We start from the raw sequence: 14748 nt of genomic DNA, 5'->3' as shown, positions 1-14748 counted from the left end.
TACGGGGAACAGGCCAGAGAAGATCCCTGCCCTTTTCGCCAGGTATACACTCTCCTGGGGAGGCAGAAATAAACCAGTAAACTGTTGAATGGCAAAAATAACTGTACGCTGTATAAAGTGCCATGAAGGAAACAAACAAAGGACTAAGCCAGATGATCATGTGAAGATCATAAGGTGGCATTGGCAGGGGCAGTGGGTGGAGGGTCTCTGTACAGACAGTCATAGGGGATTTGGGCGGAAAAGGCCTCTCCAAGTTGGGAGCATTTAGGCTGGGGCCTGGAGGAGGAGAAGGGCCAATTTCGTCAATATTGGGAGGAAGAAGGTGCCAGACAAAGGGTAGAATACACGCAAGAATCCTGAGGCAGGAAACAGCTTGATGTGTTGGGAGAGCTAAGTGAGTGGGGCAAGGTGAGTGAGTGAGTGTGTGGTGTGGTATGAGGCTAGAGGGGAGGCCCCAGTCAGGATGGAGGCCTTTTGGCCCGTTCTATCATGACTACCCTCTCTGAGTAACCCATGTCAGAAGGACCCGTGGGAAAGGAGATCAGTAGCTTCCAGTTTCCTTCCAGTGGATTAGATAAACTCCACTGACCACAGGAAGCTACAGGAGACCGAGTCTCTGTAGCAAACACCTCCAAAGACAAGAGAACTGCATCTTGGGTAAGGGTGATGGAACTATGTATCACTCTTGGGATGAATCATAAGATAGAGAAAACAGAGGGAAATGAGAAAATACAGACATATTAATAAGGAAGTGGTTAAATGGTTATGGTATAGCCACATGGTAGAACACAATTCAAGTGGCAAAAAGAACATGGTTAACTCTTTCAGTACTGAACTGGAAAGCTCTCCAGTTAATTTCTAAGCAAACAGACAAGCAAAACAAAACAAGGTATATAGTTGTATGTATATCATACCATTTATGTAAAAAAACAAAAACAAAAACAAACAAACAAAAAAGAAAGGCAGGAAAGATAACACGGAGTTGCTCATATATACCTAAGATCTCTCTAGAAGGATACACATAAAATATATCTAGGAAGGTTTACTTGTTTGTCTCTGTCTTCCCCCACCCCCTGAGAATGAACGTATCCTTGGAGGAAGGAGAAGGGTCTCATCCATCCTGTTTACCACTGTATCCCCGTCAGTTGCAAGTGAAGGCTGGGGGGTAGAGGCAACGGAAGGGAGAGTCCTCAAAGTCTCCTCTTACACGGTTTCCAGGTTTGACGCATGGGAATGTATTTCTTATTCAAAGAAATTAAATAAAACATGAAAACAAAGAAAAGGCAATGAGGAGTCCCCATCTGCCGACCAAACCCCAATGTTCCTTCCAGCCCACCCTGCCTCTCAGCCCCTGAGTAAGCTGACCTTTAGGGAGGTCAGTCCTCCTGGAGAACTGGGTGCTCACTGGTCCTTAGGCAGGTTTCACTCCTAACGATGGTTGTTGACAGTCTAGTGGCCAAAGAAATTGTCCAGGGAGTTCAGAATTCTGATTCTCAAATGCTAGCCATCAAAGGATCTCTCCCTCCAGAACTACCATGGGAAGAATGACCAAATGAATAATTATTGAATGGGTATCACACTCTAGTTAGTTGTCCAGCAGTGGGCAAAGCTCCTCTGGGGTATCAATCGGTGTAAATGGGGAGACTAACTCAGAGGAACTCATGTCCTTGCCTTCAACCTCACAGTTTCTCAACCTCAGCACTACTGACCTTCTGAGATGAATAATTTCTTGTTGTGGGGGCTGCCCTGTGCATCGCAAAATGTGTCATAACATCCTTGGCCTCTACAACCAGACGCCACTACCATCACCCTCACTGCAGCCAGCACAACCAAAAATGTCTCTGGACATGGTCAACTGTCGCTTGACGAACGAAATCACCCCAGGGTGAGAACCACTGTTCCCATCCCTGCATTCCCAGGCAACTGCTTTGTCTTCCCAATGAGAAGCTGGCGTTCCCCTCTGCCTCTATCCCAGCTGGGCCGCCACAGAGGCTGGGAGTTGACTGAACTTCACTGTGGGAGAGTTCCCTGAGTTTCAGATGCACCAACCAATCCAACTTCCTGGGAAAACCCTCTGTATGGCAAGCTAGCGGGATCAGATTTTTTTCATAACAATCTGTCCATGAGAAGCTCCCATGCCTAACAGGCTGGGGCTATAAAAAGGCACCCCCAAAGCAGGCTGATAATTGAAGGAGTACATACTCAGGCTGGCCAACTGCCCACTCTACAGCACCTAGGAAAGCGAATGTCGTTCCTCCTATGGTTATTTCCTGCCAGGGGACAGAGACAGAGGAAGTGCATGAGGGGTCATTGTGTAACAAACAGGGGGATGGTGGGCACGCCTGCCGTCATCTCTCCTTCTCTCAAGAACATAATTCCCAAAGGACAGCTTTCTTTGGAGGGCAAAGAAAAAGGAACTGTATTTCAATGTTTTGATTAATTTGAGGCTCATCCTTGAGGGCACTGCAAAATGAATGAGCAGAATTTTCCATGGCTAACTGTCCTGGCTGCCAGGTCCTATCGCCAAAGCTTTAGTGTTTATTTACTTTTGCTCGTGTTATTTTTATTTCAGTTCAGCTGCAGCTCAGTGCGGAAAGCGTGGGGGAGGTGTATATAAAGAGTACCGAGACTGGCCAGTACTTGGCCATGGACACCGACGGGCTTTTGTACGGCTCAGTAAGTATGAGGCTGACATGCTTCCAGACACGGCCAGGGTTGGAGGTTTCCAGAAATCTTGTTACGTTGAGTGATGCAAAGTGTAAAGCAGCAATTAGTCTCTGTTTGTTATTTTTTCCAGCAAGATTCCCACCCTCTACCCTGCTTTATTTTAGGCTCAGACATGAAAGAGCTTCTTGTGATATTCTCTCAAAATACTCGAATGAATTATCACGGAGACACAGAGGAGACATTGACTGAAATTTTAGTAACGCACCAGTCAGTCATTTCAGAATACCTATTCCCATTTCATTCATTCACTCCAAACATGTTTCTGGAGCACCACCACACTCTCTATGCTTTTCACAAAAATTATCAAGCCCGGACTCTAGCATGGGATACGTCATCCAACAAACATGTATTGAGTGCCTCCTGTGTCTAAGTATGAAGGGCTGTGAAGACAAATGAGCCACGTCCCTGTTCTTGAGAAGCACGGTCTGAGAGTTTATTCAGTAGCTAAAAATCCTCAACATCTTCTGCTCCCTCTCTCTCCTGGTTGATGTTTTATACAGGTTTGACTCAGTACATACTGATCTTTGTGAGAAAAGAATAGAAACAGACAATCTGATTTTGCCCCTCGTGGTGCCTTTGGTAAAAGATCTCAATGGAAAGAGAACTAAAGCCAATGGACCCAAGTTTTGAAATTATTTCTCAATTTCAATGATCCTCTCTCTTTATCCTAACAACTGATCATTGAGACTTGGCCAGACTCCTTTTTTTCCCTTTTGTAGATGTCTACAAAAAGGCAGTAGTAGGAGGGGGTTGGTCTGAGGCTCCCTTTAACTTAAATCAAATTGCCAACTGGCGGCAGGCACAGAAAACTGTCTCCCGAAGCTGTAACTTCAGCCAGGGTTTGGGATGCAAATATAGTGTGGTTTTTCACGCTGCCTGCTACAAGTCAGGAGCAATGGGCCACCTCCTGTAGCCTGTTTGCTGAAATCTGTATCAAATGGGACAACTTTAAAGAGTTTGGAGCTAGACTTTGACTGCTACATGGAAGCACATTTTTCTTTTTATTCATTCATTCATTTGAGAAAGAGAGAGAGCATAAGTGGGGGAGAGGGGCAGATGGGGGGAGGGGAGAAAGAGAGAGAGAGAGAGAGAGAGAGAGAGAATCTCTCAAGCAGGCTCCATACTCAGTGCAGAGCCCAATGTGGGACTCAATCCCAGGACTGTGGGATCATGACCCAAGCCAAAATCAAGAGTCAGATGCTCAACAGACTGAGCCACCCAGGTGGCCCTTGAAGTAGATTTTTCTTAAAGGTGGTTCTTCCAGTTGGTAATAAAATCAGTCAACCAACCAACCAATCACTGAATCTTGGACTCACAACTGAATCTCAATTCTCTGCAACTTCAGCAAGTTACTTACCCACTCTGAACCTTGTCTAAAATAAGGATAGTAATGGATGGTCACTACCACACACAGGGGTTAAGAGGGGTCAGAGAGACAATGCACAGAACCCACCCACCAATGTTGCTGGCAAATGGGGGAGGTGCTTCATCAGTGAGAGCTAGAAGACAAATAATAAGTTTATAAATCCCTTATCCTCATTATTTCCTAGGTTATATTTACAGTTTATGGCTTTTCCTCTTTTAAATACATTTTGATGCTTATTATAACCTTCTTTTATTTGTATAAAAATATTGAGGAAGAACACCCAAACCCAATTTCCTCTAGGCTCCCATCATAGTCCTGGCCATCACTGTGCTTCACCTGAAATATTGAGGGTAATCTTAATATATTATGCCTAATAATTGATATACTTCTCCATTAATAAATTACAATTTCTAAAATATCTCAGAGCTCTACCTCATGCTCTCAGGCAGTTTTAGGTATTAATCCATCTTGATACAAATGTTTATGTCTGTGGAAAGGACATATTATTTTTAAAACTAATGAAATATTTTCTATTAATCATGAAAGGCTATATAAAATAATGACATATTTTAGATTTCATAATGAAAGGATACATATATATCAAAACATTAATGCATTTATCTCTAAGGGTAATAAGTAGCCAATTTTATAATATGTGAATGCCTTCCTGTATTTCCCAAATTTCCTACAGTGGATATATGTCACCCAAATAGTTGAGGGGAAAACAGCATGCTAAAATATAAAAAAAGAAAATAATTTTTAAAATAGTCATGAATCAACTGTGCATCTCCAGGCTGCTGGCAATGCACCAAGCGCTTAACAACCCCTGACAAATCCTGGTGGGGTTGGGCTGGAGCATCTCCGAGCTGGCCTGCTGACTCAGCCTGTGACTCAGCCATTCTGAATGTGTCGACCGCTCTAGTTCAATGGAGACATCAGGTGAGGGACGTGGCCACCCTCAGCTTCGTCACAGAACACAGGCCTGACGCCCACTGAGGGGTGTCATGGGGTACCCTCCCTACAGGGGAGCAGGCAACCCACACAGGTCCAAAACTTCCTACCTCCTCCCACACCTGACACTGTGCAGCAAACACTAACGTCTGGATACATTCCTCTAGAGGCAGCAGAGTCACCCAGTTAAATATTACAACTATGTCCCGTCTTATTCTAAAATGACCCAAAGTGTCTCACCCAGTTGTCAATGCCCTAGACTGCAAATGAATAAGAAGCAGGAAGCTTCCTGTTACGTATTCCTTACTAATCAAAGGGAACTTTACAGACTGCTTTCTACGATCTCAAGAATCAGGTTAAGCTCACCACCTAGCTGGCGAGCCCCCGTAATTTGCAAGGCTCTGTGTCTGGGGGTGGGGAGACACAAGCCTGACAAGACTCCACCTCTTCCCTAAGTAGGGCTCACAGTCAAGTACACAAACATGCCCACAAATTAAGAATAATGAAGAAGAAGCCTGGACACCACCCGAAAGGGAATCAACAACCACTGTGGGGGAAGAGATAATACAGAGATCACATGCCTTAGAACGGGAGCAAAGTCAGTATACAGCATAAGTATTTTACACCCAAATATAATAAATTTATTCTAAAATCTTGACAAATAGGAAGTTCAAATTCCTGGGGCTCTTCCCACTCTCCAACCAATGAACTCCCAGTGAAACAGTAATCATTGGTAGATATTTTTAAAGCAACTGTACTATTTAATATGTTATAGCATTCTTTCCAGCTTGATAAATTGGAAGCTGCCCTCAATTCCACTGTAGGGATGTACCGCTATCTACTTGAACCAATCACGTTTCCATGAAGATTTAGGTTGCCTCGAATGTTACCATTACGTGCAATCCTGCAAAGACCATCGTTGAAAATACTGTTTTACCCTTGCCCAAGTATCTCCTAAGGGTCAATTCCTACCAATGAAATTTCTGGGTCAAAGGTAATACATATTGCCTAACTACCCTCAGAAAATTTCCACCAATTTATCTCACAACAGTGCATGAAAGTGTCTATTTCCTATGCTCTCACCAATATTAAGCATTGTAAATCTTTTTGTTCTTTGCAGTTATTATAGCCAACATGTTAAATCATTTTTAACTTGTATTTTCTTGTGAGATTAAATGTTTTCATAGCTTTATTTTCCATTTTTTAAAAAAGAAATTAGAGCAGGGGTGTCTGGGTGGCTCAGTTGGTTAAATGTCTGACTCTTGGTTTCAGCTCAGGTCAGGATCTCACCGTTTGTGGGATGGAGCCCTGCATTGGTCTCCACATTGATGGTGCAGAGCTTGCTGGGGATTCTCTCTCTCTCCCTCTCTCTCTCTGCCCCTCCCCTGCTTGTGTTCTCTCTCTCTCTCTCAAAATAAATAAATAAACTTTAAAAAAAGCAGATATGGGGTGCCTGGGTGGCTCAGTTTGTTGAGTGTCTGACTTGGGCTCAGGTCATGATCTCACGGTTCATGAGTTCAAGTCCCACGTCAGGCTCTGTGCTGACAGCTCGGAGCCTGGAGCCTGCTTCTGATTCTGTGTCTCCATCCCTCTCTGCCCCTCCTCTGCTTGTGCTCTCTCTCTCCCTGTCTCTCTCTCTCTCTCAAAATAAATAAACATTAAAAAAAGCAGCTATACCGCCATTTTGGTAACATCATCAGTTTATATCCATATGTCCTTATCCATGTCTGTTTGTGTATATGTACATAAAGACATGAGGAAGTATGTTAATCGACTGTTACCAGTTCCTTATATCTGGGTGGGTGGCTTTGGGCAGTTTTTAAATTTTTTCTTTCTTTTTTTTAAAGTAAAGTTGTGATTTTTAAAAAGCACAATTCTTCGTATAAGTAGATCTGTTTATACATAGGAGAAAATAAAGGTATTTTCATTTTTAAAAAAACTTTAACTTCCAGGATATGTTTTATGCTTAAGACACATTTTGTGCAAGGATTTATATTCATGACAGCACTAAGGTAAAAATCCTGATACTGTTAGTGAAAATCACCAGGATATAAAATAATATTAGCAGGTTTTCATTTATCCTTCAAGTCTAAACTTAAAACTCCCCACCATATCACAGTCTGATTTTACCTATTTGGGCTGATTTTCATGGTCATGTCCATGTGCCAGGACTTTACAGAGACAAAAGGCCCAGCCCTGCCCTTAACGTGCTCATGGTCATTCAGGATCTCCCCAGGGGGAAACTTTAGGGTCCTGAGGACAGCAAATGGAAGGGGATCTTACAAAAACAGCAAATGTATTTTTTTTAACACTAAGCTCTTTTTATTTTTTTTTAAGTTCATTTATTTTGACAGAGAGAAAAAGCACAAGTCAAGGAGGGGCAGAGAGAGAGAGAGAGAGAGAGGGAGGGAGGGAGGGAGGGAGAATCCCAAGCAGACTCCACACAGTTGGTGCAGAGCCTGATGTGGGGTTTGAACCCAGGAACTGTGAGATCATGATCTGAGCCAAAGTCAGACGCTTAACTGACTGAGCCACCCAGGAGCCCCGATAGTAAATGTATTTTATTTTATTTTATTAAAAAATTTTTTTTAATGTTTATTTATCTTGGAGAGAGAGAGAGACAGAGCACAAGTTGGAGAGGGGCAGAGAGAGGGAAGGAAATATAGAATCCGAAGCAGGACCCAGGGCTCATTATGTGCTGGGTCCTACTCTATGTCCTCATTACCACCCTCAGATATAGGTTCCACTATTATCTCAATTTTCCTGAAGAAGAAACCGAAGCGTAAAGAGCCTCAGTGAACTCACCCAAGGCCACACGGCTAGTAAACAGAGAAACTTCACTGAAAACTAATCACTAGTAATTCTACTCTCTTGCCGTTGTATCTTTTTAGCAGACACCAAATGAGGAATGCTTGTTCCTGGAAAGGCTGGAAGAAAACCATTACAACACCTACACATCCAAGAAGCACGCAGAAAAGAATTGGTTTGTGGGTCTCAAGAAGAATGGAAGCTGCAAACGCGGTCCCCGGACTCACTATGGCCAGAAGGCAATTTTGTTTCTCCCCCTGCCAGTCTCCTCTGATTAAAGAAATCTCTACTGGGTGCCGACCACTCCAGAGGAGGTCCTCACCCAGCTGACCCAGGTTGTTCCCTTGACTATTGGCTGCACTAACCCCTGGCCCACAGAGCCTGAAATTGTAAGCAGTGCGCTTCCAAATGCCCAGTTCACTTTTTTGCAGAGCCTTTTACCCCAGCACAGTTTGAACAGAGGGATCAAATAGCTCCTAGGGGCCAACTGGCTGGCCAGTCTGGGTGTGTGGATGCCCAGTTGCCTCTGGGCACCTGCTGCAGGCTGAGCCTCTCAATGCAAAGGCGGGGCCAAATGAAGTGTGTTCAGGGAGCTGCCAGGGTCATTAGTAACCGCATACGATTCCCTCTACTGAGAAAATCCTGTCTGTGATTCCCCGAAACACTTGGCATGATGCCCTTTCGTCCTTTCAACACCCCACAAATATTAGCAGGGAAGCTTATGGCTAGGTTAGGGGAAGGCAGTGTTCCATGAGTAGAAACTAGGATGAAGAAAATCTCCCCTCGAGAACAGAAGGGATTAAAATGGCAAGGGGAGACTGGGTTCTGGTGGGCTCTCAGTGTAGAATAAATGAAGGATGGGAGCTTCAGCCCACAGGAAAGCAGAATAAATGCATAGCATTGGCAGTCATTACAATGCCGTGACTTTCCCAAGATAATTCGGCAGCAGGAAGCCTCTGGATGATGTCAGATGGACAGCATGAGAAGTGGGTTCTTGATCAAAGCAAAAACATCAGACATTGGTAAATTCATTTGGGTCTGGGGTGTGGGAGTGCTGAGAAAGAAAGGCAACGTGGGCTGAGAGGATGATTTCCTCTCAAGAGGTTGATTCCAGAAGTGAGAAGGAAAGATGGAGGGACACCATGACTGTGCCTGGTCCCCAGAAAGCAGAGGCTTTGGGGTCCCAGGCAATGCTTACAAATCACATGCAGATCGTGTTTGAGTGTAGGTTCTGATTCAGTGGTTCTGGGGTGCAGTCTGTGCATTTCTAACAAGCCCCCAGGTGCTGCAGATGCTGCTGCTTCCTCTTGCACCCCCCCCCCCACCATACTTAAAGTAGCAGAGTCCTGAAGCGTGCTGTCCAAAGGAAGGGGGCCCAAGGCCCCCGAGCCTCTCTTGCCTTGCCCATAAAAAACTCATACCCCGCGAGTCTTCCTGAACACTCAGGCAGCATCAGGAGCAGTTAGCCCCGTGCTAAGGAACATGGATTTAAGGCGCTTTGGCCCAGTGCCTATAAAATACCCATTTAGAATATATACAAAAGCATACTTCAAAAATGTTAAACCCTCACAAACAGCTTTTCTCAAGAGACCATTTGTGTTACGATTACTTGTATAAATATGCTTCCTGCTTAAAGTAAACTTGACCCAAGTGGCTAGCAAATTAGAAACAACATTCATCTCTGACATATGATACTGTTGCCATGTAAAGGTCTTTAATAGGCCATTTAAATTTACTGTGAGACTGTATGTTTTAATCACATTTATAAATATATAGCTCAAAGTCAGTTAACTGATTAGCATTCAGCCACTGAGAATGATAATCATAGGACATGATGTATAAGCTCCTCAATTATCTACTACTTGTACTACATTTACCTATAAAAAGAGATTGTACTTTGTTTTCAATTGTGGTATTACAAGTTTTCCTTTGAAAACAGGGACGCTTAAGCAACAAGAGGGTAACTGTGGATACAAACTGATGAGAATATTAGCTCATGTTCTAAGGAATTGACATTATTAACGGAAAAAATAACTCCTTATAATTGCATTGTCATATTTATGATGAAAAACAAAAGATGGTTTGTGAAGGTTCAAAGCAATATAGTGCAATTGAGGAACCAAACTAAGTTAATTCTGCGATTAATAATATCATTCTGCATTTGTACAGAAAAACGACTTCAGAACTTTGTTTTTGTAACTTGGATAAGACCATTCTATTTTATTTTAGTAAATCCTTCCAGGCAAGCTGGAGATAGTGCAGTGTGGTTTAACATTTCTTTACTATGAAGATTTGGCCAGAAAAGGGTATGTAGAGAGGAAATCTAAGATATATAATGGTCCATAATTTTTAGGGTATGAATCAAATTCAAATATAACACTGGCCAAGAAAAATTAAATGTTGCTAACAGATGAGACGGAAGCTTATGGTTTCAAAGACCCAAAGCAGTTAGAAGAAACACTATCATGGCCTTGCCAGCCTCTGCCCGGTCATCATTCATATATTCATTCACTGAATATTTTTTTCAGTGCCTACTGTGTGTCAGGCACTGTACTGGGTACCAGGGCACCTGGAAACAATGTCTGTCTGGTTTTCTGCTGTATTCTCTCCCAGGGCATTATATTTATGATGAAAGATGCTGTGGATTCATTTATTTCAGTCAAGTTAAAAACAGAGACTTTGTAGGTTGCTGCTGAATAAACAGCAAGTCCCAGAAACCCAGGTTCTGGAAGAATTCGCAATACCCAGTATAAGATAACCCTCATCAAAGTATCCGAGGACCTGGCCAGGTAAACCTAATATTTCCAACTGTAGAACCATGACAGCTTTAGGAGGACCGGTTTCAAGTTGGGAAAAGAGCCTGTCAGATCTTGTAAGAAGGAAATAGGTGGCAGTTCCCTGCTCCATTCTAGTTCCTTACACACGGAGTGCTCCTGTTGCCCTCTCTCTCTTTTCCTTGAGTAAGTGAGGTAGCCATCTGCTTGTCACACGTCTCTCATGTGGATTCATTTTCAGGCCAACTGTTAAGAACTGGCTGATATTCTCTACAAAGCATCAGGAGCATTTACGCTTTTGATTGTTTGCAAGATGGCGGTGGAGGTGGCAGTGATCTGTTTCCTTGGAAGGGATAGTTAGAGCCTCCCCCGGCCAACAGTGTGTGCTTACCAAAAACTGCCTACAGCATCATACGTTACTAAAGATGGAGGTCCTCGCTTTGTGTCAGAGGCAATGGAGCCCAGCTCCCCAGCCTTGTTAAAATATACTGCCTAAACGAACCGAGCCCATGGGCTGCGAAGCAGATCTCTGATGAAGAAGACACCTGTCATTTTACATCACTGTCTCTTTAATTTTGGCACCTTACAAGTATTAATAAACGTTCCACTAAAAGGCGATAATGTCTCTCTGAGTTTGGGAACATCAGGATGTCTCATCTTCCCGTGGAAGGTCTGTCCCAGGCATCCATCAGGTGTGGCTGCTTTGTGTTCGATGCATAGCTTGTCACTGGAAGGGAGACCTTACAGGCTGACAGGAAAAGCTAAGGTAGAAACATTTTTCATTTTGTTTGGAAACCTAAGGCAATATTAGTGTTTTTCTAGGGATACATCAGGGAGGTATATTCAGGGAATTGAAGAACCAAGCACCATAATTAACTGACACTTCTCCTTCACAGTATAAATTATGAGAAAATATGAAAATATGCTACTATTGTACAGCTGACCAGCTTGTGCTAAAGCAAAGATACTGTGACCTGGGGGAAAAATGAAGGACTTTACAACTTTAAGTCAAGGACAAACGGGTTATCTCTTGCATCTCAAGCGTCTTGATGAAGGGTGATGGGTTTGCCCATCAGATCTTCTGAAACTGTTATCATACTACACAACATCTCCTTAAGTAAACTTGTCAACCTTCTGACTTCTTATTCTTAGGAGAAAGTATACTGTTGCCTAGACCTTGTGGCAGAATCAGATCATGCACACAAACACTGACACATATACACACACATTTACACCGGCTCTCACACACGTACACGCACACAAGCACGTGCACGAATTAAAAAGCGTTGTGCAGTGTTTGTCCCTTCTACGAATTACATGCCAAAATCAATCCCTCCTTTTCCTTTCAAAGTCACCTAAACCTCTTATTTTCCTGCTTTTTGGAGTTTGATCCACTGTAAGAACTACATTTTCCATCACAACCCACCACATGCCTACCCTCACACATACACACAACTGAAACAAAGAAGGTCAGGAAGCCATATATATATATATATATATATATATATATATATATATATGATGCATTTTTTTCTCTTACATTCCACTAAAACATGCTGGTCAAAGATCCATTAAATTGGGTCACAACTCAATAGGTCACAACCACAGTTTTCTGAAAAAACTGGCTTAAAGCAACTGGTCTTCCTTAAGATGACAAGACCCAATTAGGATCCTGCATTATGACTTCAGTGTTTTCAAAGATGCAGTTTGTTCAAAGACAAGGGGGACATCCTGTTACCCAGGAACCATCTGTTCTGAGGGCCTGGTGAATTCTCTTAGTTGGTTTGCCACTAATCTTGCAGAATGAGTGTAAGGATGCAGGTCTCACAGGCACACACTGCTGCCTCTATTGTCCCCAGTGCTGTCATCGGGTTTCTGCTTGCACAGCCCTGAGGACTTTGGACCCCTCCCCTCCTTTGGAATTCTCATCATTGTGGGGCTGGAGGTCATCCCCTCCCCAACTTCTGCAGTCTTCACTTCATTACTCCCTCTTGCTCCCCTACCTCCAAATTCCTATCTTATAACCATTTCTTAAATTTGTTTTAACATTTACTCATTTTTGAGAGACAGAGCACAATTTGGGGAGGGAAGAGACCCAGAATCCAAAGCAAGCTCCAGGCTCCGAGCTGTCAGCACCGAGCCCGATGCGGGGCTCAAACTCACGGACAGTGAGATCATGATCTGAGCTGAAGTCAGGCGCTTAACTGACTGAGCCGCCCAGGCACCTCTATAACCATTTCCAAACAAGACATGAAAAGTAGACTGAGCCAGGAGAAGGCTAGGTGCCCAGGATCTCTGAGCATCCCCGCCAGCCTCCATCACTTTCTGGCAACTGCTCTCTGACCTACCAGAAGAGTTTGCCACCCATAACTCGGTGATAAGATAAACACCATTGCTACTGGAATGCATCTTCTACAGGGATTCAAAATTTTTCATCTTTGCTGAACCAACTGAAAACATAACTCTGTGCCCCAAATGTTTGAGAGGGTTAGGCTGGCCGAGCATTGGCCTCTTATGGGTGAACTTGACAACAAAAGACAAACATATAATAAAGTCGTTGCCTTCCATATTTATCTGACTGACAGACAGCCTATCTGCCACGGGGTGGGAAGGGGAGGGGAGGGGAACCCTAACCCTAAGTGCTCTTGTGTCACTGTCACATTGAGGAGTATGGTAATAGTGACACATCAAACCACTGCACTTTCACAAATTAAAAAAAAAAATTATTTGTAGGAGCAGTAGTCCAGTATAAGAATACTTAAGCCCAACCTAGCAGGTGGGACTTGTGTCTTCTCCATTTCAAAATCGCTAGGCATTTGTTTGACAACCGTTAAAACTGAAATAATGACTTGTGAAAAGTGGCACACCCCCTCCTTCCTCCTCCACTCCTTAAACCTGTCCTCTATGCCCAGAAAGAAACTCCCTTGTTATTGTACATAAAATTTATTCTAAAGCCCAGTTAGAGAACGTAAGAGCTTGAGATCTCGGGATCTGACATAGGATACTCTGGACCCCAGTGATTCATCTAACAGTCTCTGAAGTTACAAGGGAAATGTACTAAAGCATTACTGGGATCTTTCTGTATCATTGTACCTACTTTGCAGTTGATATATTGACCATGACATACTGCACTGTTAGCTTTCCACCCTAGTTATAAAATTAAAAAAGAAACCAGGTCACTCACAGCCTGAAGCTGGAGGGTGGGTTTGCTTTATAAAAGCAAGTATTTTAGGACCTAGTTTGGGGGTCTTCTGACAGGGCTGAGAATGTCTGTGATGTGGGAAGGAGGTATTTCCTAAATTGCTTCCTTCCCTCTTAGCTACCCACTGTCACACAGGCTAAATTTACACATTTAGCAGCTAAACATTAGTGTCTATTTTATTATATAACTAAGCAAAACCTCACCATGTCCTTCATGGGCTTTTCTATCAGCCTTAATGAAGGCTTGGGCATTCCTTGTTTGGAAGTGTGTTCAATTTCAGGACTTGGTTCGCTTAGTTGCAGTGTTTGGGGATGTAGGTATAGACAGGCAGTTTGTGCAAGTTGTCACAGAGACGTGTATCATTAGGGTTTTCATCCTTATTTTCCTGCCTGAAGAGAAATTTATTTTAGTCTCACCCAGGGATACAGAAGGGCAAGATGTTAGATTATTTTACTGATAGGCCTTGAACCAAAACTTTTTTTCTCCAAAATAAGTTTTAGGAATGTCATTGTATACTAACTTGCCTTGTCCAGACTGTAAAGACAAGACTGTTCATAGTTTGAGATGTCAACTATGCTGAGAGTTCAGTAGTGTCCTGTAGAAACGAACAGTATGACCTATGGGTTTCTCAAAACAAAACACTTGCATTAGGAGCCGAGAGTTTGACCTGGGAAATGGTGCAGGTTTTAGGACTAGCCAGATTACTTCTGATAATACAGGATAAAATCGTAAATGCAGAGCAGTTGTGCACAGGGGACAGATGAGAAAGAAACTTGTTTCCTTATCCTTGCTCCCTATGGAACCTGTCCTAGAATATTTAACCCAAGTGAAGAAGAGATATGGGTTTTATAGATTTCTTGAAAATGTGTAACTCTCAAGCAACCTGCACATTTGGAAAGAGTTTGATAGGGCAGAGGGCT

General features: G+C 43.1%; 1 protein-coding gene across 3 annotated transcripts in view; it reads left to right on the top strand.

The window, feature by feature from the left end:
* FGF1 (fibroblast growth factor 1) overlaps positions 1–8182 on the top strand; it is a 91825-nt gene extending 83643 nt beyond the window's left edge. For 2 of the 3 annotated variants that reach the window (XM_042938087.1, XM_042938083.1), the window contains 2 exons: positions 2573–2676; positions 7936–8182. In XM_042938087.1, coding sequence (XP_042794021.1) covers positions 2573–2676; positions 7936–8130 — 299 coding nt within the window. In that variant the 3' untranslated portion in view covers positions 8131–8182. The remainder of the gene's footprint in view (positions 1–2572; positions 2677–7935) is intronic. The other variant, XM_042938093.1, reaches the window with a different exon arrangement.
* The last annotated feature ends 6566 nt before the right edge of the window (positions 8183–14748 follow it).

The sequence above is a fragment of the Panthera leo genome, chromosome A1, assembly GCF_018350215.1.
Source record: "Panthera leo isolate Ple1 chromosome A1, P.leo_Ple1_pat1.1, whole genome shotgun sequence".
Classification (NCBI taxonomy): Eukaryota; Metazoa; Chordata; class Mammalia; order Carnivora; family Felidae; genus Panthera; species Panthera leo.
The sequence above is the reverse complement of the archived record's forward strand: the minus strand, read 5'-3'. Positions and strand labels throughout refer to the sequence as shown.